Below are 23,968 nucleotides of genomic sequence, written 5' to 3' on the forward strand. Positions count from 1 at the left end.
GGGGCAGTGGTGGTCTCGGCTTTCCGATTTTCGATCGAAATTACGAGATGACGTAAAATCCGTGCGTCGTCTTTACGTGATGACGTCAAATCCGTGCGTCAAGTGAGTTTGACGATGCTTTTTTCGATCGAAAATTTGTAATTTATTTTAGTTCTTGATTATAACACGCACCCCCAACTATTGGAATAAATTATTTTGCAAAAACCTGCGTGTTATATTCGAGTAATTACAGTATTTCTTTTCATTTTGACATTAATGTTTTATACTCGACGTAAAGCAAAATATGCCTTATAGATTTGACACACCACAGAGAAGAGTGCCGTTAATAACACATTTGAAGGGATTTAAAATATTACCCAGTTTATAAAAATGGATGTAAAACAAGGCATTAAAATGGTCTTGAACTATAACTATAAAATCCAACCTTATTCACTCATTCTGCTAAAAGATGTTTAGTATTTTATTTCTGTAGATTTGAAATAAAAAGTTAGCTAAAATAAACAGCAAAGGGCTGGAAATCACAAGTTAAAAAAAACTGCAGACTCCCTTAAAATGAGCAAACATTAAATAGCTGAGTGTTTTATCCCTTGAAATGCCAGTTATATTTGAGTTATTGACGTCCTATAAAACCACTCAAAATATCTACTTTTCCTGTTACAGTTGTACCTCTACTTACGAAATTAATTGGTTTCAGAACTTTTTTGTAACTTGAAAATTCCGTAAGTAGAGGTGTACTTTATATGTAAATTCTCTAATTCGTTCCATGGTCCTCACACAACTACCAACTAAACCCTTTAAAATTGGTCAGTGTCCCAATTTTGTATGAAATTGAGGAAACACAAAAATAAGAGAAAATTATAAAGAAATGATTTATTAATGTCTTAAAATAAATAAAGCATATGAAAATGTGCCCGTTCTACCAGGGCCAAAAGCCGTCCTCTTAGTACTACATTTTAGAGTTTTACCTATGCTCTGTGTGTGTGTGTGTGTGTGTGTGTGTGTGCATGTGTGCGCGTGTGTGTGCGCGTGTGTGTGCGCGTGTGTGTGTGTGTGTGCGTGCGTGTGTGCGTGCGTGTGTGCGTGCGTGTGTGCGTGCGCAAATATGTGCTGCATTGCATTTGGAAGGTTATTAATCGCCTAATAAGGGGAATTGCAATAATTAATAAGGGTAGAATTTAGTCGAGGTGGACTGGTATTTAAGAGAGAATCTTGAAACATGGAATAGTGGTTGTTGTGCGACAGCCAATTGAATTGAATGCTTTTATTGTCATTATGAGATAGAATGAGAGTGACCAAATGAGAGCCCAGTATAGCGATGTTCTAAAGTGAGAATCAATGCATCAGCAGCAATATTTTCAAAATATAATAACGGATAATGGGGGATTTCGTAAGTTTGATCTTCTTTGTATCTCGAGTCACTCATTTGCATATAAAAGAAATTTCGGAACCTGAAAATGTCATACCTAGAGGCATTCGTAAGTAGAGGATTGACTGTATATATCATAAAAATATGTTACTTTCTTTGTCGGTGTCTATTGTCTCAAACCAAGAACGTTATTTATTTTAAAATTGTTGAACACTGATTTTGAATGTCAGAGTCATAATTCTGTATGAAACTGTCCCTTTCAAATGTCTGTCAGACCTTGACGGGTTGGTGCAAAAATACAAATTTTGAAGGGTGGCATTGAGAGTTAAATTCAATGTCAACTCAACAGTTGCAATCTCCTGGTCTTTTCAAAAATATATCTGAAAAAAATACTCTTGTGAATTTTTGAATCAACTCTACAATTCTATTTGAGTCTTTAACATTTATTATAGATTTTGAATACAATTAAACATTTCTGAGGTACAAGTTCCAGACAATAATTAGTGATAATGGCACTCTCTTTTGTTTGCATTTTATCATAATGAAAAACTCTGAAGCAAAGACCATTGATTTTGAATTATATCCAACAAATTATGCCGAAGTTCCTGCTAGAAAACTATATTTCTTTGCGCCCTTGCACTTACTCCCACTTGCAATTTTCTGCTCTTTAAACCTTCATAAATTGATTCTAAAGTCAAAGCAAGGACAATATTGATTTTGAATGATTGCCAACAAATAATGGTTGGCTTTGAGGGTCAGAACAAAATGTACATCTTGGTTCAACTGATCTGTTTGAACTTTGACTGGTTATTTGCATCAAGGCAGGCATGTGATTGATTTTCAGTGATATCCGACACAAGTTGGCTCACTTGCTTGGCCTAATTAATCCGTATTACTTCAGCTAGCCGCCCAGAGCCACAATAGTTTTTGTCTCAAACTGAATGTCTGCATTTTGGACCTATAGATTTTGAGTTGAGTGCTAGTTGAGTTAAAAGGTTTCATCAGTTCGATTCTCGCTAGGCTGTTTTACTATGATGGATTTCTTTTTGCTATAGTTATATTTCATAGAAAGAGCCCTTCAGGGTTTCACATGTAAAGCCAACACGGGTTCTTTTGTGGTCAAAAGTCAGCCTGTCTACTTTAATTTTCATCGAGCATTTCAGCCTGACTCACTATACAATTAGGAAAATATCCTTTTTTTTAATGATGTGTCTTTTGTACATGGATGTTATTGTGTTTCTGTACATGTAATGTATAACATGTAGAACCCAATGGTGTAAATGGTTTGTCACCTTTTTTTGTTGTGGGTATTTATGCAGCTCCATACCTCACACAGCTTTCAAACACGCTTGCTTTCTCAAGCAGTATTTTCTTCAAGCACTTTGTCACCATAGTAACCACTGCAAGGACATCTCAGCAACCTCCCTAAAACTTCTTTACCTTGCGGAAACAGATCATGCCTCATCTAAAGTCATTGTACGCTGTATACAAAGAAGCGTGCAATTTTCAGTGTTTTTTTTTTTTAAACTGGTTTTCTTAACTTGTAAACGTTGAAATGAGGTTCAATACAGAAAAAGGAGAACTGAATAGAATGTGAAGAAAACATTTTGCATCATTTTCTCCTTCAGTTCAATGAATATTTGCTTTTCCTTGTGATTTTTTACACTGTTTATTGTTAAGATGAATTGACTTTCCTAAGGCAAAAGAACATGGTTTTGAATAATTTGTATATATAGTGTAATTTAGTTTGTTTTAGAATTCGTTTGACAGGCGACATTAACAGTATTCCGAAATTCACGTTTGAATTCTGAGGAGCTGCTGTAATGCAGTATCTTTTCTGGCAAAGCTGTTGAGCAAGTACTTTCTGAGCCAAAAGTACAGCAAATGATCCATTTCTCAGCTCAATCTCACACATACACAAGCACGTCCTCAAGTGTCACGGCGTACACGCTTTCCATTCTCCTTTTCGTGTTCGGCATTGGTGCTCGTTGAGGTTTTATGGCCCATAGGCGCTGTTCATCAGGGGACCCCCAGTGAGTCAGACCCTAATTCCCGGCTTGAATGACTGCCGTAATGAGCGGGAGAAGCGGAAAGTGGCTTCTGTCACACGCTTGCATGTTCTCATTCGTCACCTTCCCCTCTGTTTCAATTACCTTTTGGGCCGCCTTATTTTATACCCATCATTTCTAGGTGGCAGCCATTTAGCGGTCGGGTTGCAGCTCCACATTAAAAAAAAATCAACGTAGATGCTGAAAAGAAATAGTGGTTGAATGTGAAATTTGACAATTAGCCCATCAGGTTTTTCAATCAGTTTTGGGTAAAATTAGATTAGATAATTTACATCACCTATTCGGGAAATTTAATTGTCACAGTAGCAAGATGGTGAGAATACAGACAAGGGAAAATACATTTTAGACATAAATTAATATTATCAATGAAAATAGACGAGTACTGGCTGTGTTTTGTTAAAATATAAATTATTAGTTTTTGGCATGATGGAATAGAATATTGAATTGTGCCATTTGAGCACTATAATTAAGATTAATGTGAGTCACTGAAATATAACACAAATTGCTAATGTAGGACAATAAAACGTCTATACAAAGAGATTGCTTTAAAATGTAATGTAGAAAAAAAGCTAAACAAGTCAAAACCCCATTTTGCTAGGTTAAAAGTGTCACTCTCACTAGTTTTCCCATTTTTCCAAAGGCCCTTTCATCCATTTCAAGTTTCTGTTGTGAGAACAAAACTTTAATAGCCCATAAGCTAAGTCGCCTGAGAAAACAAAACAACTTAAGAATGAAAATTGCAGAGAAAGTAACGAGTAAAGAGAAGCACAGAGCAAAGGTCTAACGGAAAGTGTGTGTGCGCCCGCGTTAAGCCTTCCTTGGGCACATTCCATCTCATTTAAAAAAAAAGATGCATAGCTCCGGAGAGGACAAAAGCAGGAAAGCTTTTTTTCCCCGGCCTTCCAAGAGCTCAGTGGCTCCCCCGGATCCTTGCAGAGATCAGACACAAGCTCCACACGGCTTGAGCTTTCTCATATACACACCAACACACCATAGATCATGTGTGATGCCATGAATATGATGAGGTAGAAAAAAAAATGCGAAAAAGAGCAATATGTAAGATGGGTGGCCAGAAATGGCACTGCAACCCAGATTAAAAATATATATATTGAAGTGGACAACTTCAATTCAATGTCTGTGCAAATCTTGTAGGTTGCTCATTTGGAGTCCTTCATCTGCGATTTATCTGAAAAGTGTATCGGAAATTTGTCATTGGGACGCTTTCCTTTCCAAGAAGTGCGCACGCACCTGTGCCATTCTCATTCGCCCAAAGCGCCCAACTGGAACGAGGCCTCATTACGTCGCTGCCCATTGTGGAGCATTGCCCTGGCCTGGTGAGATAATGGTTGAGGGAGACATTTGGCAGGTACGCAACGACGGCGGCTCCAGTAATTGGGCTACGGGGGTACATTTTTTTTTTAGAGCGAGTCGTAAGTCACACGTCGCTAATGAGAAGCAGCCCGGGTTGGCATTCTCACATGACAAGAGGTAGTGTCAAGCGCTTCGGATAACACAAAAGGCGAATTTCCAAGAAGCTCTAAAAGAAGGATTCTCTGATGTTTGTCTTGCTATCAAACGGGCCGTTTAATCATCTGCCGGGGTGCAGAGAAGCCGTCACGGTCCAATTAGAGTGGGGATGTAAGTGGAAAATCAAAACTAAAACACAGGAATGGTGACATAAAGTTACTTAATAAGCCTACGGGTCGCCACAATCAGTTCGACTTCCCTATTAATTGTGGCAAGTTTGGAAAGTATCAAGGAAGCAGCTCAGGAATCAACATGATTAAATCAAGAGTTAACAACGTGCATACTCCGGTGAGAAATTGTTTTCTGATCTGCTCGCAAAGGAGTGGAATGATCAGTTTTCAGAAACCTCCAACATTAGGGCCTCGTTAACATTGATGGGAAAATTATTATTGCAATTTAATGGGTTCATTGCTCTCTTTCGCAGCTGTTTTTGTCATAGTTGAGCAAGAATGCTATTCAATGATTGTACCTACAGCTGATGTTGAAGGCCAGTTTGAAGGATCAGTTTTTTTTTCCCCGCTGTAGATTTTGTTCACACGGGGCCAAGGTCGTAGCTCTGCATAATTACTGAGAAATACAAATGGGGATTGGAAAATAGTGTCAGATATTTTTCATTATAGGCATATGTGTTACTCCTAGCATTTTCTGATTGTCCCATTTGAATTTTAGATAGCATAAATCCGGCATGATGAATGAAATGAAAGTGCGGGGGCCTCAATGGCTACTCCGTCCTTCACACAGCCTTGAAGAGAATGAAGCGATCCGCCATAAAAGCTTCATTTGGGTGATGGAGATTTGCATTGAACTTGGCAATGGCGATTGGTTTGCGCTCAATGAGTTGGCCCCACATCGGGTGCAGCATTTCAATGATGACCTCACTTCAGTCTCATTAGAGCCTATTGCTGGGTGGTTTCTAAATTTGAATGATTGTTTTATTTGGTTCCTTCTGCACAGGTACCACCAGGCTTCCCCGAGATGGGGAGGTGCCCGGCGTGGACTACAACTTCATCAGCCTGGGAGACTTCCGGATCCTGGAGGAGAGCGGCCTTCTCCTGGAGAGTGGCACCTATGATGGTAAGCGCAGTCACAACTTATAAATCACCAGGGAGCACAGTTGAAGCGTGGTTAGTTCTATCAGGTCCAAATGGTACAACTCTACTCCGTTTTTCTGACTGAGTTCTGTTTAAGTTTGACTCACTTTCGTGATGTATGTTCACATTTTGACTCATTTTGTCGACGTAGCTAGTCAGCGTCTCTGAAGCACTTTTGTTGATGTGCATCATGCAGCGATTCATTTGAGGTAGGCGGCGCGCCTTCACGTAGTGTTTGTTGGGACCGTGCTGAGCAGCTGTGGCGCTGCATGATGACCTTATGTAAACCAGCCGACCTGCTGTTCCCGGCAGCCGGCTGGGCTGTCGCACACCAGGTGGCTACGAGGCTCTCCCTTGCCTCCACAACTCTAAATTCCCACAATAGGACTCTGACAACGTGGCTTAAGAGGTATAACCGGTGCTTTCCTTTAAATTCAGAGGCCTTGCCAAATGGTGCATGGAACGGTGGCGAGAACGGGATTTCGCTTACATTGTGTGATGATTACAGCAATAACATGATAATCTGCCTACTCGCATCGAGCGAAGTGCATTCTCTCGCGTTGCAAATCCACACGGTGGCCAAAAAAAAGCGAGCCTTTTGCTTTTTCTCTCTGACAATTGGAGAGCGACCTGAATGGACCGACTGTCTCGCCTCCTTCCTTTTCAGCGCCGGCATGTGAGCGCCGCTCTTCGCCATATGATGGAGAATTAAAAAGATAAAGCTAAATCCTCCTCCAGCCAGAAAAGCGCCTTAAGGCTGTATGAAGCCTTGTGTGTTGGTGGGAGTGTGTGTGTGTGTGGCCACCGGCAAGGTGCACTGCTGGATGTGAGCTAGTCAGCTTAGCTTTCTCCATCAGTCTCTGATCTATGTGATAAATTTTCTGCCACCTACTCCCAGTGGGTATTCAGTCACCTCCCAGCTCAAACATAGCAAAACTTTGACCTGACAAAGAAGATGCAATAACGAGGGAGGCCATACTGGTGCCTTGAGCTAAGAGTAGACTTTTCAAGATGCGAGCCACCATTTGGCTCATGTACTGATGGGAGTTAAAAAAGCTGTTTGATGGAACGGAATTCAATTTGACTCACAACATTGGAGCTTTTCAAGCAAACACTTCCTTTGATTCAAGTCATCCTATAGCACGTGTCAAAACCGAGGGCCGCAGTGGGTCCTGGTCTTTGTTCCAACCGATCCAGTGCCGACATTTTAACCAATCAGGTGTCTTTTAAAATAAGTAGCACCTGACTTTAATTAACTGATTACACTTGCAAAAGGTATCCTCTTGAGTTGGAATGAAAACCTGCACCCACTGCGGCCCTTTGAGGACCGGTTTGAAACCCCTGTCCTATAGTATTTTAATTGGATCCAAGTCCTGAGTTTGGCGTACTTGACCATAGATAAAAAAGAGATAGAAAATATCCTATTTCATATTAACTGATGCTTATTTTGACTGTTGTTCCCTATTTTCCTCTTACTTTAATGTATAATTTATACTCCATTACAACTTGTGCATTCACTGGCATATATAAGTGTGTCTATATGAATATGTACGATTCCCTTTCATCGTGAATTTTTTTGCCTGCGTGTTATACTCAGGTGCGACTTATAGCCCAAATTTTACGGTATACAGTATTCTTTTGACTAAATATTCTCAGGGTGGGAAGGTGTCAGTGTTCTGTATTTCAACAGGGCTTTTATCTCTTCTCCGCCCTTTTTTTCTCCCTCTAAAAGCCAGTCAGCACAAGCTTGAGCTGCGAGCGTCGAGCTCCTTGCCCTCCAATGCTGAGTGGAATTAATCGCATTAAGAAACTGGCGCTCTCCATTCCCACTCTCCTCTTTCACTCCTTTCCCCTTTTGAGCTCAGCTTCATGCGTAGTGGAAAAGAGCAAAATAAACAAGGTCAGCTGGGTTCTGTCACAGGTCAACATGGTTATGGCTCCCCTCGTGGCGTGGCCGACCAATTGCCTTTGCTTCCCGCTGACTAAACTGTGCTCAAGGTAGCGGCCTAATGGGGCTCGGAGAGATCCCTAATAGTCTCGCTAATAGTCTCCAGTGATTTGCCTGGATGCTCATTATGTTAATAGATCATGTTCTGCATTCTTTTTTTTTTTTTTCTCCCCAGCTCGCTTTTATAGTCACCATTCATACGCATAATTTCTCTTAAATACCCTCTTCGCCGCTGTTTTATTAATCACGCTGACCCTCATTGTATCCCACAAGGCGTGATTAAATGCGGGGTGAGAAGGATCTTTAATGGGGTGTTTTGTTCCCTACGCCCGAGTGGCGAGTCCAGCCATTGTTACTATGGCAACCAGGCAAAACCAAGTTTGCCTAGAAGAACTCCCGGAATTATTGGTTGCATCTTGAATGTATCTGAGGACTATTTATTCTACGTATAGAAAAAAATTGCTGTCCCCGCGTGTAACTCGTTAGCACTTGATTAATCACACAGGTAGCGCGACTGATCAATTTCAGCGTGTCACGGTAAATTAGCTAGCGGCGTCTTCCATCTTCGTGCCCGCTAATGAAGACACCTTTGAAAAATGCGCCCGCCTCGTAAACCCAAGGTGGATTGACCGGAGGGGCTTGCTTTACTCACATCGTGAGTCGTGGTTTCCAGCATGTGCCTAACTTGTTTACTCCCATAGACGGTAATACTATGCATACAATCCACTATGATTGGAGAGACTTCATTTTTAACCACAGATGATTAGCAAGCGGGCGGCACACCGTGATTTGCGGCTGATGGAAAATCGGGGAACCGCAGGCTTGGAATCACAATAAAGAGAAAATAAAGAAAGAGGAAAATCGTGCTGCACTGTCAATTGGATGGTTTTATTGCTTCTCCTGTTTGACCAAAAGATTTGTGCCAGGAGCTCGACTGGGGTGAGTCTCACAGAAGAGGGCTAATACGACAGATTAGAGCAACCAATCCATTTCAGGGTGACTGCACCTGTTGAGAGATGATGTCGCAGCACGGCTTGTCGTTTTGGCAAAAATATGAACCTCTCTGTCTAACTTTGATCATTGCTTGCTATGTAACGCGTGAAAATGTTAAACCTTAAATGTAATTTTTGAATTGATATTTCTCAAAAACATTTGTCTAACGTGCCACTAAGCAAAAATAGTACTGTTTTAAAATTCTTGATATTTTCACGCAAAACTAAACGGACATATTTTATCACAGTATTTTATATTATATTATTATATATTTATGTATAATATATACTCAACAATAAGTCATAACATTGAAAGAAACTTTTGCTGATTAAAGAAGAGAATCTAATCTTTTCTACTCACCCAAATGTCCAACTCATTGTGTATAACAAATGATCACTGCCGTTTCAACTAGTACGAATGGATTGGACGTCTATGATTCTCAATATCGGCCAATGAATAATGGAATAGTCTCCATAGATTGCCATTCAAGGTAGAACCCGAGCATACATCCACCCTCTTTCATCGTACTGCTCGGCGATGGAAAGCACGTAAGTGCCAATGTTTCAAGGATGTCCGTCTAAAATGTACAAGCGGCTATAAAAAGATGTGATAAACGCCGCTCCTAAAGGCCGGTGACGTTGGCGTGTTCTGGTTAAGTACATGTAAAGCTTTGACTTTTTGTGCAGCTGCGTCGAAACATGATTTTTGGCTGGGGCGCGGGAGGCTAATTATGTTGCATTTCCCAACGGTGTCACTCTCTCTTCTTTAATTCATCCACTTAAAAATTGGAATTGAAGCACAAGACCACTCTTACGTATTTGCTGATCATTTGTGGGAGGGAAATAGTCGACCTTGCAAATGGATTACCTGTAAATAAATGGAGCTCAACGCATCCAGCAACACGTCATTTAGCCAAGCATCCTCATTTTTATAGACTGCAGACACCTCCCCAATCCTCCCCCTCACTCCTGTTATCCGACTCAATATTTATCGCATGTAACACAAGGGTTTCTTCATTAGGAGGGAAAAATGGCAAACGGAGAAGAGAGCTAATTGCCATATTCAATGAACAGTGTAATTAGCTGGCAAATACCAAGAAGAGTGATTTTAATGTTACATGAGTCACCAAAGCTCTGTGGTGCGTGTCTCGTGAGTAGGAGCAGGTTAAGAGACGTGAAATTTACACGCTTAGGAAGACGCGCCAGCGACGAGACAATCTCGCTTGTGTCTTAGTTTTTGTAAATCTTGTTATTCGAAAAATACAATCATCTTAACACTATCTGTACTGAGTGCCTTATATTCCCATGAAGTTTTTTTTTAGATGAGGTTGTTTGCTCAAGGTCAAAAATACTTTATCAAGAAAAGAAAAAAACAGGATTAATTCTGTCTGTCGAACTGTATGGCTTTCTGAATTATTTCATGCAGGGGAGAGCAATAAATTTTTAACACAATCTGTGTTTGTCATATCTTAGTGGAATTTGTTCTATTTAACTCAGGGGTGTCAGACTCGGGTTGGTTCCCGGGCCGTGTTAACGTCAACTCGATTTCCCATTTTTTGAAATAAATGGATTAAAAGAACTGGATTAAAAGCCCTGAATATTCAGTTTTTTATAGATCTAAAACAATGTTTATTTTAGCTTTTTTTAAATATATTTTTAGATTTTACAAAAGGATTTTTGAACTAAATACACAAGAAATTGATTAAAAATTACAATTACTGATTTAAAAGGGGGAAAATCAAGAAATTTAATATACATCTATACTTTTCATTTTCATTTGATCCTAAAACAGAAAGTCGGCACTCATGATTTACTTTCCCGGGCCACACAAAATGATGCGGCGGGCCAGATTTGGCCCCCGGGCGGCCACTTTGACACGTGATTTAACTCATCGGTAGCCACTGACGACAATAGCCTTTGATTTAACCTTGGAGGGCTTGCAGTGAAGGATTATGTTTCATTGGCAATGACGGCGACATGTCGTTTTAAAGGTGTGAAAGCTGAAAATTAAATGTTTGTCTCACTCTTTGTCCAGGCAATTTCTACGGGACCCCTAAACCCCCCGCCGAGCCCAACTTAGTGCAACCTGACCTGGTGGATCAGGTCCTGTTTGACGAGGACTTTGGTGGCGACGTCCCCCGCAAGCGCACCACGTCAGTTAGCAAGATGGACCGCAAGGACAGCGCCGTGCCCGAGGAGGAAGACGACGACGAAAGGCCACCGCTGGTCAACGGCTTGCCTAGTATGTCCGCGTAAGGCGAAATCAACGGGCTTTTTGCGACCATATTGTCTTCTATACATCCTCCAGCCAGGAGGAGCCACGCGGCGTTAGTCTAACTGTCTATCTCCGTCATCCCAGGGGAAAGAAGTTTTTTGTGGAAATTGTACATTTGGACGTAAAATACATTTTTGTCTGACCTTGATCTGAACAGCTGGGTCCGATTTGCTAAAGTGGGTGCTCACGTACCAACTTATTTTTGTTGTCAGTGTACAAGATAGGGAAGTAAAAGACCAGTGCTAGTCAAATGGTGTCAACATTGAAATGAGTTTGACAGCCATTTACATTAATGTCAGCCAATTAGTAAAAATGCCACTCAAAAGGCGAGCACCTGCTTGGCACATACATGATGCAAATACGGAATAGTGGGGTGGGTATTATTTTAATATGAGCACTTAACCTTTTCTTGAACATGTGCTTGTGTTCCTCTATGGACTAATGACTCCACTTCGAGTCCTTGGAAGTGTTCTTCTAAGCACTTTGAGTCAAAGGTAGACCTGCTCACAGATGTACACACTCAGTAGTTAAATACCCTTTTATGCTAATATAAAGAATGTTTGATGCATGCACATATTAACATAAGCACCACGTTTTCAACCTTTGCAGAGGTGCCTTTTAAAATGACATACCTTTATCCCTTCAGTTTAAGCGTGATAAATGGTGAAAGCGCTTCACACTGACCAGATGGGAATTCGGCTTAAAACAGAGGGCGAAAAGAAAGAAGCAGATTTCATCCTTTCTATTTGTTTTTACCTTGTTCGAACAGAGAGCGCTCATGCTGATGCTTACTCAGCTGTACCGAGGATCTACACGAATCCGGTGTGTGTTTATCCAACAAGGTGCTCATATTTGAAGCCAAATATACACTCAAAAACAAAATAGCACCCGCGTGAGTGCTGGAGTGCTTTTTATGGCTACCAAACGATAGCTGTGCACTGACTGGATGTCTGTTGAGCTCAGGGCGGCCATAGATGGACAAAGTTATGGTTGAATTGAGAAGGAAGTTCATGGAAAATTTGAGCTCTTGACTTGCAAGTGTCATGCCGTCTCCCCTACCGACCTGTGCACGTCCCTTCTGTAAAGTCTGGCAAATTGTTCCAAAATGAATTGCTTGATCTGAACAGGCAACTGTTGAAAGCAAGGTACACTAAGTAAAATACATTTTATAAAATTTATGCGTATCCCCAAACAAAAAAACCCAACAACTTTTACACATTTTTCTCATTCCTGAGGTTTTTAATTCCAATGAACCTTTCTGCCTAAAATGCTACGCCTACAGTATTATAGTCAAAAATAATGTAATTTGTAAAAAAAAATACATTTCAGATTTGTCCACTAGCAAAACAAGTTCAGGCAAACTAAGACCACCTGTCTTACTGAAAGTTCCACCAGCCCACAGATATAAGCACCCCAAAAAGTGTAAATTCCCTCTACTGGACACTCTAAGACTACAGGAAAGAATAAGTCCACAATTAATTAATTATGCATGACGCAAAAAAATACTAATCAGGCACTGAGGATCGATGCATATACATCCATCAAATATACAGGGAAAAAAAACCGAGGGACCTTTTCATCACCCTCGGAGGCGCAGATGGGTTGATTTTACCACTATGTGATTGACATTTCTTGTAAAAAGTCGACACACAGTTACTCGCGTGTTTTTAGGATTTTTATATTCCGCTCAGGTCGGAAACTGCCGTAATATTGTTATATTACAGTAATAATTCAAACAACAAATAGCCCACAGTGGCTTAGCAATTTCATATACAGGTTTTGCCCTCTTTGTTTTTCTTCCAAATGATGCTTGTTCTCTGTCCAACTAAGTTACCTAAAACACAATCTTAAAAGAGCCTTTTCCCCCCCCCCCCTCCCCGCTGCATCCTACATTTTGGTAGCCTCTCTGTAGTGAGTGTGCCACATAAAAACACTCCTTTTAAAACGCATCTGAGGGAGGCTGCACAGGAACCAGGAACGCTTTTATTGTGTGTCTCATGTTTATTGTCAAGTAGTTTCTCATTAAAGAGAAGTCGCATACTGAATAAGTCTGCAGGCCTGCTGGGCTCAAATGGCCAATTTGGTGGAGAAGTGGCATATCTTCCATTGACTTTTCACATACAGCACATATAAGTTTAAGCACTTGTATGCACTTGCAAATGCAAAGCAGCCTTCGGGTGTACGCAAAATGAACTGTTCATCATTTCCTGTATTTGTCCTCCACGCCGCGCAGACCACAAGGCTGAATGGAGGCGAGCCGTGCCCAGCTACGCCCAATCCAGCAGCGCCATGGACTTCCGCACGTGGAGCTCGCTCCCCAGGGACGACAGCCTGGAGCCGCTTCCGCTCAACTGGGAGATGGCCTACACCGAGACGGGCATGGTCTACTTCATTGAGTGAGTTTGTCGATAAAGTTTGTCCATGAAATGCGAGAGAAAATACAGTAATCCCTCGATTATCGCGTCTTCATTTATCGCGAATTGACTACTTCACGATTTTTTTAACGCTATTAATTATTTTACTTTTTTTTTTAAGTTCATAAGAACCCTGAAACTCGTAAGTGGATGTCACTTGCTAGTAGGACTCGGCACTGAAGAAAAAAAAAGTTATAGTTATAATTTTTCGATTATGTCTGGTCCACATTAACCGCGATATTCGAGGGATTACTGTCGGTGGATTTTTTTATGAATGTCTACTCTTTGTGCCCCTCAGTCACAACACTAAGACGACCACATGGTTGGACCCCCGCTTGGCCAAGAAGGCAAAGCCCCCTGAGAAGTGCGAGGATGGAGGTACTGCATATATCGACCACATTGTCACTAACGTCACAAAGTATGCATCGTTTATTCTCTTATTGTAGTTTTGTTTATTTCTTGCTTTCAACTCATTGAGATCGAACCAATGGTCTTTGCACAAAGTCATCATTGGCCGATTTAACCTTATACCAAAAAGTAGATAAGAATTATTTGATTAATCTGCACCATTGGTATCACTGTTTGAGTGATTACATCCATTAACTTGTTTAGCGCTAAAGAAGTGTTTTTATGTCATTTACATTCCCCCCCCCCAAAAAAATTGTATGCCTCTATAAATTCCTCTCCAAATTATGGCACTTTGTTTTAGTCCACCACGGGCCAAAATGCTGGCAAATGCATTTTCAAGACATTAATGGATTGCTGCATCCTTTTTCCATCAAGAGATTTTAGTCGGCCACATTTAAAGGAAATGAGACGAGCCACTCTGATTGACTGCGACCGGACACATAGTAAGGCCCATATGAGAGTCAAACTGCGTACCTTGGAACTGAAAAGCATCAGTGTGAACCATGAATTCACAGTGTTACGCTAAACCGGTGGCTGGTGTATCTGTATCATTTGTTGATTGCAGTAAATTTCACCCATAGTTTACCAACTCATCAGTCAGGTTTGCGAGTCCAAACAAGACAACTAAAGAACAGCTTCTGCTCATGAGCTCAGTTTGATGAGCTTCAATCGTGACCTCACATCTGAGGATGCTAATAGAAGCCCTAAGTGCGCCCGAAGCTTGAATTGAACCAGTGGGACACTCCCGGCCTGTTTTTTTTTCCTCCCCCTAATGGATTATTACAGCAGAGTGAGGAGAAGCAAGCTCGCTGAAAAGCTTCCTCTTGCATGAACAGCTCCTTTCTCTTTCCCTCTTTTGTTCCCTCCTTCTACCTCATCTGTTCATCAGGGGCTTTGCAGCCAAGCAGGCTTGCTCCAAATGTTCTCTAAATGATCCCAGGATGTTTCCAAGTCAAACAACACGAGACCCTGATGACACTCGCCTTCTAAACACGGTTGCTCTTGTCTCCTTTTCCCCCCTCTCTCTCTCTCTGCAGAGTTACCTTACGGCTGGGAGGAGATTGAAGACCCGCAGTATGGCACATACTATGTAGAGTAAGTCTTATTGATTCATGGCTTATTCCCCAGCATGCTGTAATACTGTGCGCCCTGGTGCATTCAAAAGGAGGCTATACCACGTGGTATAGTAGTGTAGCCACACACGAACACAATTCAAGCATTCAATTCAATATACTTCTGTCTAGATTTAAATAAACTTCAAGCAGCCACCTCATTTTCTATTGTAATAGTGCTGCACTTGTTTTATAAAAGGGAAGGCTATACATTCACATATACTGATACTATGAGTACACTTGTGTTTTCTAAACGTGTAATATTTAACACTATTTCCGAATCATCTTATTGCAGTGTGATTGGAATACCACTAGTAGATCACAGGCTCCCTCTAGGGGTATGGAAAAGTCTCACTGAATTAAAATGTCAAACTGCATAAGGTAACAGTGAATTTCAGTACATTTGCTTGTAGAGTTTCATCATTTAGTTACTAATACTCACAAAAGACTTTTGCAATGAGGCATTCAAACTATATGCAAAGGAAAGGAACACACTGTTTGCAACTAAATAACATTTTTGTACAGGAAATTACTTTGCTTGTCTTTGACAAATAGCAACTTTCCCCCAAAAAACGCAACTAGCAAATTTGGGATGCTGAATCTCATATTATATACTATATATGCGCTACTAAAACACACATTATTGCACTTGAACCTCATATGCTCTGATACATACGCATAAAAAAATTACTCGCGTTGATATAAGATGGACTTCATTGACATAGTTGTACTCCACTAATGTTCTGTTCCACGAGGACTCAAAACCTAGCAAAGTCGTTACTGTGCAGCAGCAGCAACGTTGCGGGCATGCACGTGATCGTGTTTGTGTGTCAGGGAATGTTAATGTTTAAAAATAAACATCAGAAATCCAGCACGCGTCTCATTGCGTCCATCTCGAATGGGGATGCTCCTGGCTGTTGTAACGCGGCCTGAAGGAACAGGTGATGATTTCACCGTTTTTTGACCACATTGTTATATTTTTTCCCTCCAACATTAGAAAAAAAAGTGAGCACTCAGCGTTTTATTGGTCGGCCAGCAGCAGGAAGACGGCAAGATAGCCGCGTTAGAGCTGAAATGTTGTTTGGACACTTAAAATGGACGTGAGATAGATGGAAAGCTTCAGCTTGACAACGGTTTGTCGCTGTGGAGCAATAGCTAGTGCTTCCCCTGCCGAGGGGCCAACAGGCAATTTAGCTTGGGATTCAAGCCCTTAGCAAAAAGAGGGGGAGGGGTCATTTCCTACAATACTAAATGGATGAATCCCATTACGGAAAGAGGTCGGCGACCATGCCTTGTTGTACGTGCTCAGTGTTATTAATGTGTGTATAAATAATAGCGGGTGCCGTCGGCTTTGTATTCTTCACGGAATCGACTGCAGGGACGCGTGCTCGGCATGCATATAAATTGTATATGGTGTGTCATGTAGATGTTGCTTGCTTGTTTTTTTGCAGCCACATCAATCAGAAAACCCAGTTTGAAAATCCAGTCCTGGAGGCTAAGAAAAGGCTCAGCCAGGGGATGGCCACCATCCAGAAGACTGCCTCCTCTCATGCTAGTAGGCAAACATTTTCATTGTGTAATTTTAGATTTCTTGGTGTATGTTATATCCAGGAAAACATTGGTAATGGTGGAAATCTTTATACTGTAAAACGGTCATGTTGAAAATAAGTCACCGTTTAAGATAACAATATTAACATAGTTAACAATTTAACATATTTATTAATAATTAATTGAACACTATTCCCAATACAGTGGTACCTCGTCACACGACCGCTCGTCATACAAAATTCTCGTCTTACGACGGAAATTTCGATCGAATAATTTGCCCGTCATGCGATCAAAATTTCGTGATGCGACCAAGCCAGGTGGCCATGGCACTGTCTTTTTTGCATATCTTTCGTGTATAACAATATTTACGAGCACCGAATGAGTTATTCAGACCAGGAAACGCACAACGCGCATGCGCGGGGAAAAGAGGGCTTTCTGGGTAATGAAGTATACTCGTGCACACAACGCCGGCAGGCAATGGCACTCTTTCTCAGAATAAAACTTTACCCACAATCAATATGTGGGTAAGCTCAGCTGCTGCATTTCCTGTTATTTTTATCTAATACGAGGAGTATTATATTACTTCTCGTTCGCTGCTCATAAGAACATCAGGGGCACTGGCTCGCAACTCCCCGCAATAGCATCCACGGTAGCAACTCTATCATAGGCGCCATTCGAGGGGATGCGAACACAGATGCTACAAGCTAAAAGGGAGCCGCTAGCCAGCGCCCCCGAAGCTCCCATGAGCAGCGGAGCGATCGCTGATAAAAGACTGCTGCTCGTTGGCAAGTGGTCGTGCGTTATCCGATTGTGAGGACATTTGTGTGCATCATTTTCGGAATATTTTGAAGGGAATAGTACAACAGCAAACAGCCCATCGATAGTGAACGTGAGGGTGGAGTGTTTGTTCCGTTTACGAGTGTGTTGTGTGGAGAAAAAAAAACCCGAAGCCCCCCGCCCCTTTTGTGCCCCTCTCCCCTCGGCGAAATCCGCCCAATTTTAGTTAGATTAAACACATTTTATTTCTATTAAACCACTAGGTATGTGTTACTTTGTTAATAGATGGGGAATTAGAAGAAATAAAACATTTGTTCCAATCCAATATCCTGTTTTTGGTGTTTTTTCAGAGGGCTGGAACGAATTAAATTTTTTTTCCAATCATTTCAATGGGAAACGTCCGCTCGAGTTACGAGAACCTCGTCATACGATCTCAGTCTCGGAACGGATTACGATCGTATGTCGAGGTACCACTGTAATTTATTCAGGGTCCACCTACTGTCCAAAGTAGATTGGGATAAGGTCCAGCACCCCCATGACCCTTGTGAGGATGAGCGGAACAGAAAATGAAATGTGTATATTTCCAGTAATAATATCAGTCAAGATTTTACCCACTCAACCCACAAAAGCCCATTTCATTTAAGCTGCTCTATAACATTAATTTTCTTCTCGCTAATCGTACTTTAATTGCTTCAGCCATTTTCGGCTTCCAATCAACCTTCAGCCCCTGTGTCATGAAGGCAAGTTCCCATAGTTCAGCGACCTTCAATTAACTAAAAAGGTGCTCGTTGAAATGAGTTGTTTGTCTCAAACGCGTGCTAATGATTTACTTTGGAGTCGCGCACCGTGGAGAGGCTGCCGTGTCGCTTTGAACACAGGGAGCGGTCCATTAGGATGGATGTCTGGTGGATTACATTGTAACAGGCTGCTCGCAAATGTGGGGATTAAGGCAGCACGGGTGTGAATACATGCGGGGGCACAGGGTTGGGCTCGGAGCCAGCTCAAAACATCTGTCGGAACAACACATCAGATGGGACCAAGCATAATCAGACGAACCGCTATCCCCCTCGCGCACCCTTTCGCACACACGTACGTGGGGACTGATGAAAAGCGCTCTCGCTCCACCAATTGCCAACGATGCAACTTGACGGGCTCATCACAGCACAACTACGATGCAATCACAACCTCACCAATGAGACATTACTACTAAACTTTGCATGTAGACATGCAGGACATGTGGACACTATCAAACATATACGTAGTAGTCTCCATATGGTGCATCCCTACACTTACTCATATACCCGTGTAAATTTCCCCCCCCCATGCACATCCTCTACAAATCCTCTGTGTCTCCTGCTGACTAATGGCCAACATGTTTTATCGCACATTTATAATTAAATCAATACATAGTCTTGCTAATACCTACTTTATATAATGTGGTATTCCACTTATACACACCCCTACTATTCCACTCTGCTATCGTACTTGACTCCCACATGTACATGCACTAGTCAACCAATCCATAATTGTTTAGCATGTACTATTTATTGCATTCAACTTCCACCCATGCATACCGCTACTATTCCACATATGACTGCACTCGCACAGCTCCATATGTACTATTCTTGTACTATTGCAACTGCACATCCCCCGACTATTCGACAATTACTATTTCATTTTACGCCAAATTATAGGAAGTGACCCGAAAACGCCACATAATCAACAGCAAGGAACCTACTGGAGGTTACTGACCAAAGAAGGAATATCATTATATTACTCGATTTCTACATTTAGTATTCCATACACACATACACATGTTTCTTCTATGTACTTCCACTACTACTGGTCCGTATGTATTATTCTTCTTGTACTATTGCACCTCTACATATCCATATTTTCCCACTTGTTGTATTCCACCTGTACATTTCCCCGCTATTGCACATTTATTTTTTCACATGTAAAAACACACCGACGGTACATCCAAGTAAGCTATAAATTCAATTGCTTTAATTCCAGTCCACACACTGTATCATGCCCTGTGTACGTAAGCCTTCTTTTCAGCGTTTAAATTAGGCATTGTGTACATGGTATACACATTTATTTGTTTATCTGTAAGTCTTCGTGTTTGATCTGTACTCAACGGGGACTATATTCACTCTTTAAGGTGCCATTTAAGAGTACACAGTAGCCACCATTGTGTCAGGGAAATGTCTTCCTACAGTGGTGATTAACGTCACCAGGGATGGAAACAAAAAGGCGCGGGGAAAGTGTTTTATTTTATGTCTGCCACCAAACGTTGAGACACTCACTTTACAATAACTGCCTAGTACCAACTTCTACCATTAACTCTTGTCCTCCTCCACTCCCTCCAAGACGGTCAAATTGTCATTTTCACAGAGTAGGCAGCGCCACAAATCCGCACTGAGTTTATCAAGCAATTTGAATGTGATTATGCAAATGAGTGCCGCTTGATTCGCACGGCAACAGCGTGCGGACATCTGGAGTCCCAAGTCCACTGCGATAAAGCGGCCTCGCCGGCTGCCGCACACGTCCGTGCTGGATGTTTTTTAACTGCTCAACCGTTTGATAGAATGAGAGCGCGGGCATTTAAATTCCTCACACATTGCTCGTAAACCGACAGAGCACGCCGAAAAAAGCACGCTAAAAACTCTATGGGGAAAATGTTTATATCTCTGTGCAAGTATTCTATAAAACTTGGCCAATTTTCACGTGATTGTGATAGTTCACCCACTAACAAAAGAAAACAGGTCTATCGGACATTTATAGTCTCTATGCGACACATAGTCTTGTACTCTAAATCCATCTGGACACATAAAGTATAAGGCCACCAACAGGAAATGATGTATTCCAATATTCGTCCCTAGGTAAGAGCGGCACAGCAGGCTTCACGGCCAACCCGAACCAGTTGAAGGGCGACATGTACCGCACGGCGCTGAAGAAGAGCTCGCAGGGCTTCGGCTTCACCATAATTGGGGGGGATCGCACCGATGAGTTTCTGCAAGTGAAAAATGTCTTCAGTGATGGCCCCGCTGCCCACGACAACAAAATGGCATCCGGTAAGAAAATCATAAGCCAAGAAAACGTTTACACAGACATCAAAATCAAACACATCAAATGAAACAAAAAGGCAAACAGGGCATAAATCCTTTAGAATAATGCTGCAAAGCAAAATGGTGCCTATTGCGTACAACAGCAGATCCAGGGTTTCTCCCAGTGATTTATAAGCCTGGTGGGCTTCAAGGGTTTTTTTGATTTAAGTGAAAACAATTTATATTATTAATTTTAATTGTGTGTTTTTTAAACTGTATGACCAGTGAATATGGTGGTCTGCCAGTTAGGTGACTTCTGGGCTTTGGAAATTTGGGGAAAACCATGCAATGTATAAGGGGTTAATCAGATGCACAATAGCGGTAGGCAATTGATGACTCCACTCCACTTTAGCAAAAGTTTCAATGAAATGAGGTATTTTTAAAACAGACAGCAGTATCTTATTATGCGTCGGTGTGCACACTAATGTCGTAACATTATCTTTGTCCGTTGTTGTTTTTTTCTTCCTCGCTCACAAAATCTAAGATAAAATCACTCATTTTGTACTGTTTATAGATCTCACTGGTGTAAACAATTTGTAAAAGATTTATCCTTCTCATTTGATATCACATAAAACCTTGTATTTGAAGCAGGGTTTGTAGGTTTTTATAGCCACTATGTTACAAGATGCTATCATTCAAAATGAGCCTTCTAAATCAGTCTTCTTCAAATCTTGAAACCTAAGGTAAGAGTGTTCGAATCAACACATGCTTCTGCATTCAGTCAAATTACAAGCATTCTTCCTGTGTGCGCTCGTATTCGGGTTATTGCTCCACAGCAATATGAGACCCCGACAGGTTTTAAGATCATTAACGGGACCGCTGTCAAAAGCATTAGCCTAACGCTGTGTTGTACTTGCTCTTCTCAACACTTGACATTACCTTGCCACTGTGTGCCAAAGTGGGAGGCGATGAAGGAGCCGCTGCTGCGATAGCAGACGAGAATATTGATGAACCTTGGATTCTTTCAAAAGGAGTGTTTGATTTCACTGCTCTTGCTTTTTAGGTGATGTGATCGTGGAGATTAACGGCTTGTGCGTTCTCGGCAAGACCCACCCAGAGGTGGTGCAGATGTTTCAATCCATCCCCGTCAACCAGTATGTGGACATGGTCCTATGCCGTGGCTACCCGCTTCCCCCGGATGTAGATCTGGACAGCGACGACCCTCTGCCGCCGCCCCCTCCTCCGACCGGCCGGACCCCAGCAGGGTTGCACGGCGGCGAGGTGGTGACGGCCGTGCCGCTCATCAACGGGCAGCCTCTTTTGGTCAAAGGTGACGTCCTGCACGGCTCCTCGCAGGAGCTCCACTACGTCACCACCGACTCCAGTGGTCGTCCGGTGGTGGCCGCCTTGCCCAACGGCAGGCAGGGCGAGTCGGCCACGGCAATGTTGCAACCGGAGTTGGTCAGCGTACCGTTGATTAAGGGGCCGGGTGGCTTCGGGTTCGCCATCGCCGACTGCCCGCTGGGCCAGAAGGTGAAGATGATCCTGGATGCCCAGTGGTGCCGTGGCCTTCAGAAAGGCGACATCATAAAGGAGATCAACAGGCAGAATGTGCAGACGTTGAGCCACGCGCAGGTGGTTGACATCCTCAAAGACTTCCCCGTGGGGAGCGAGGTCGACGTGCTTGTGCTGCGGGGAGGTAGGGTGTCCATTAAAGAACTCTTTAACGAGAACCCTTCTTGTAAATACGTATCAACTTAGCTATCCTATAGTTAATTTCATATAGTGTAATTACGAAGACTTTAAAGTATCTTTTTCCTCTTTGTTTTCGATTGCCCGAGCACAATTTAATGATTGAGTCATCCGGAGCATGTGTATAAAAGCATTGCAAAACCCGTCGCCCACCCCTTCTGTGTTTACAACAAGGCGTAATGCAGTGTTACAACCCGGGGAGAGTGGGAATTACGTAAGTGCGGGGATGAGCTGTTTCAAGAGTGATTGTGGGAGAGGGAGGAGCCTCTTCACGCACCCGTCGTCTCCGAGAGCCGGGGGGGTTCTATGCATGAGTCGGTGAATTCCCAAATGGGTTTGCTTTGATCATCAGCAGAGCCACCTCTAGGGCTCTTGTAGGGCTCCCAAAAAAGCCGTGGCTAAACCTTGTCAAAGGCAAAGTCGCCCAGGGTTCTGCTGTACGTACGTACTCACGCCCTTGTCGAGTACGGAGGATCCTTATTCTATCATGGAATTCCGTGACGTGACCCAAATTTGTCAGAACGTGTTCTAGACCCAAAAATATACTTTTCTTTTCTTTCCCACTTTTTACATTTGATTCTACACAACAAAAACGGAATGAGCCATTTAACAAAATAGTCACAAACATTCTAAGTGTAAACTGCATCATTTAAGACAATTTGGATGAAAAAAAGACATTCCTCAAATTCCAACATCTTTTTCTCCAGTTTTAAACCACATTATATACGATTGGAGAGATTTCATTCACATATAAGTCCTACTTTTCAACATTCCTCAACCAATTCAAAGTCTTCTGATGTTTTTGAAAATATTTCTAAATAAACTCTTACCTTGGAAACTTCCCCTTGATTTTGTAAGGATTGAGAAAACAGCTAAAAAAATATCCATTTGTTTTTGAAGTTGCCCATTTTTGAAAAAAAAGCTCTTACTATATTACATTACATACATGAGTTGCTAAACACAGTTGTTAACCCCATTACTCTCTATCACCTCCTGCTTGCAGCTCTACTCCTCCACTTTCCATCAGGCACCATTAACCCCTCGTCACGCCAAGTGTTAGTACAGTACTACAAGGTCCCCGGGGCTCCTTAATCGAGTTAGTGGGGTCGGGAAGGGACGCCAAAGCAAGGGCGGCTTTAGGAGATGATCTGCAGGGAACTATTTGATGGAACGGGGTGGGCGTACAAGCAGAAGGAGTGAGGGGTGGAATTAGCGGTCAGTGAATAATGTGCACACCCCTAATATGCGCAGGCGTCTTGTTAGCGTTTGCGGTCAGTCTGTCTTGAATTACTACTCCTACGTGCATTTATCTTTAAGTCATGGATGCCTGAATTTACATTTGACTCTTTTTGTTCCAGCGAGAATGCTAGACGTCCAATTGTGGTGTCCGTCTGTCTCTTAATAAGTTTATCATTAGTTGACATCCCATCCATTTGAACTGGGAAGATGGACATTCCTCCCATTTTAAATGGATCGGACGCAGAGCGTCGTCAATGGAAGCCAATGAGTTAACATCAATTCATAACTAATTGGTGGAATACGTTAAGAATTGTATTTATTAAAAACAAAACTAAATGTAGATATTACATTGCAAATACAGCTAAAATGAGAAAATCCTAAAATAACAGAAGTCCTGAAA

The 23,968-nt window shown here is 42.0% G+C and overlaps 1 protein-coding gene across 1 annotated transcript in view; it reads left to right on the forward strand.

Annotated features, from left to right (window-relative positions):
* The window catches only part of magi3b (membrane associated guanylate kinase, WW and PDZ domain containing 3b), an 86,422-nt gene that overhangs the window by 52,222 nt on the left and 10,232 nt on the right, over positions 1-23,968 (forward strand). The window contains exons 3-10 of the mRNA XM_077601885.1: positions 5,917-6,036; positions 11,029-11,235; positions 13,502-13,664; positions 13,981-14,060; positions 15,128-15,185; positions 16,654-16,757; positions 20,413-20,604; positions 21,641-22,276. Of these exons, the coding sequence (XP_077458011.1) occupies positions 5,917-6,036; positions 11,029-11,235; positions 13,502-13,664; positions 13,981-14,060; positions 15,128-15,185; positions 16,654-16,757; positions 20,413-20,604; positions 21,641-22,276 (1,560 nt within the window). The remainder of the gene's footprint in view (positions 1-5,916; positions 6,037-11,028; positions 11,236-13,501; positions 13,665-13,980; positions 14,061-15,127; positions 15,186-16,653; positions 16,758-20,412; positions 20,605-21,640; positions 22,277-23,968) is intronic.

Source organism: Stigmatopora argus, chromosome 6 (assembly GCF_051989625.1).
Source record: "Stigmatopora argus isolate UIUO_Sarg chromosome 6, RoL_Sarg_1.0, whole genome shotgun sequence".
Lineage (NCBI taxonomy): Eukaryota > Metazoa > Chordata > Actinopteri > Syngnathiformes > Syngnathidae > Stigmatopora > Stigmatopora argus.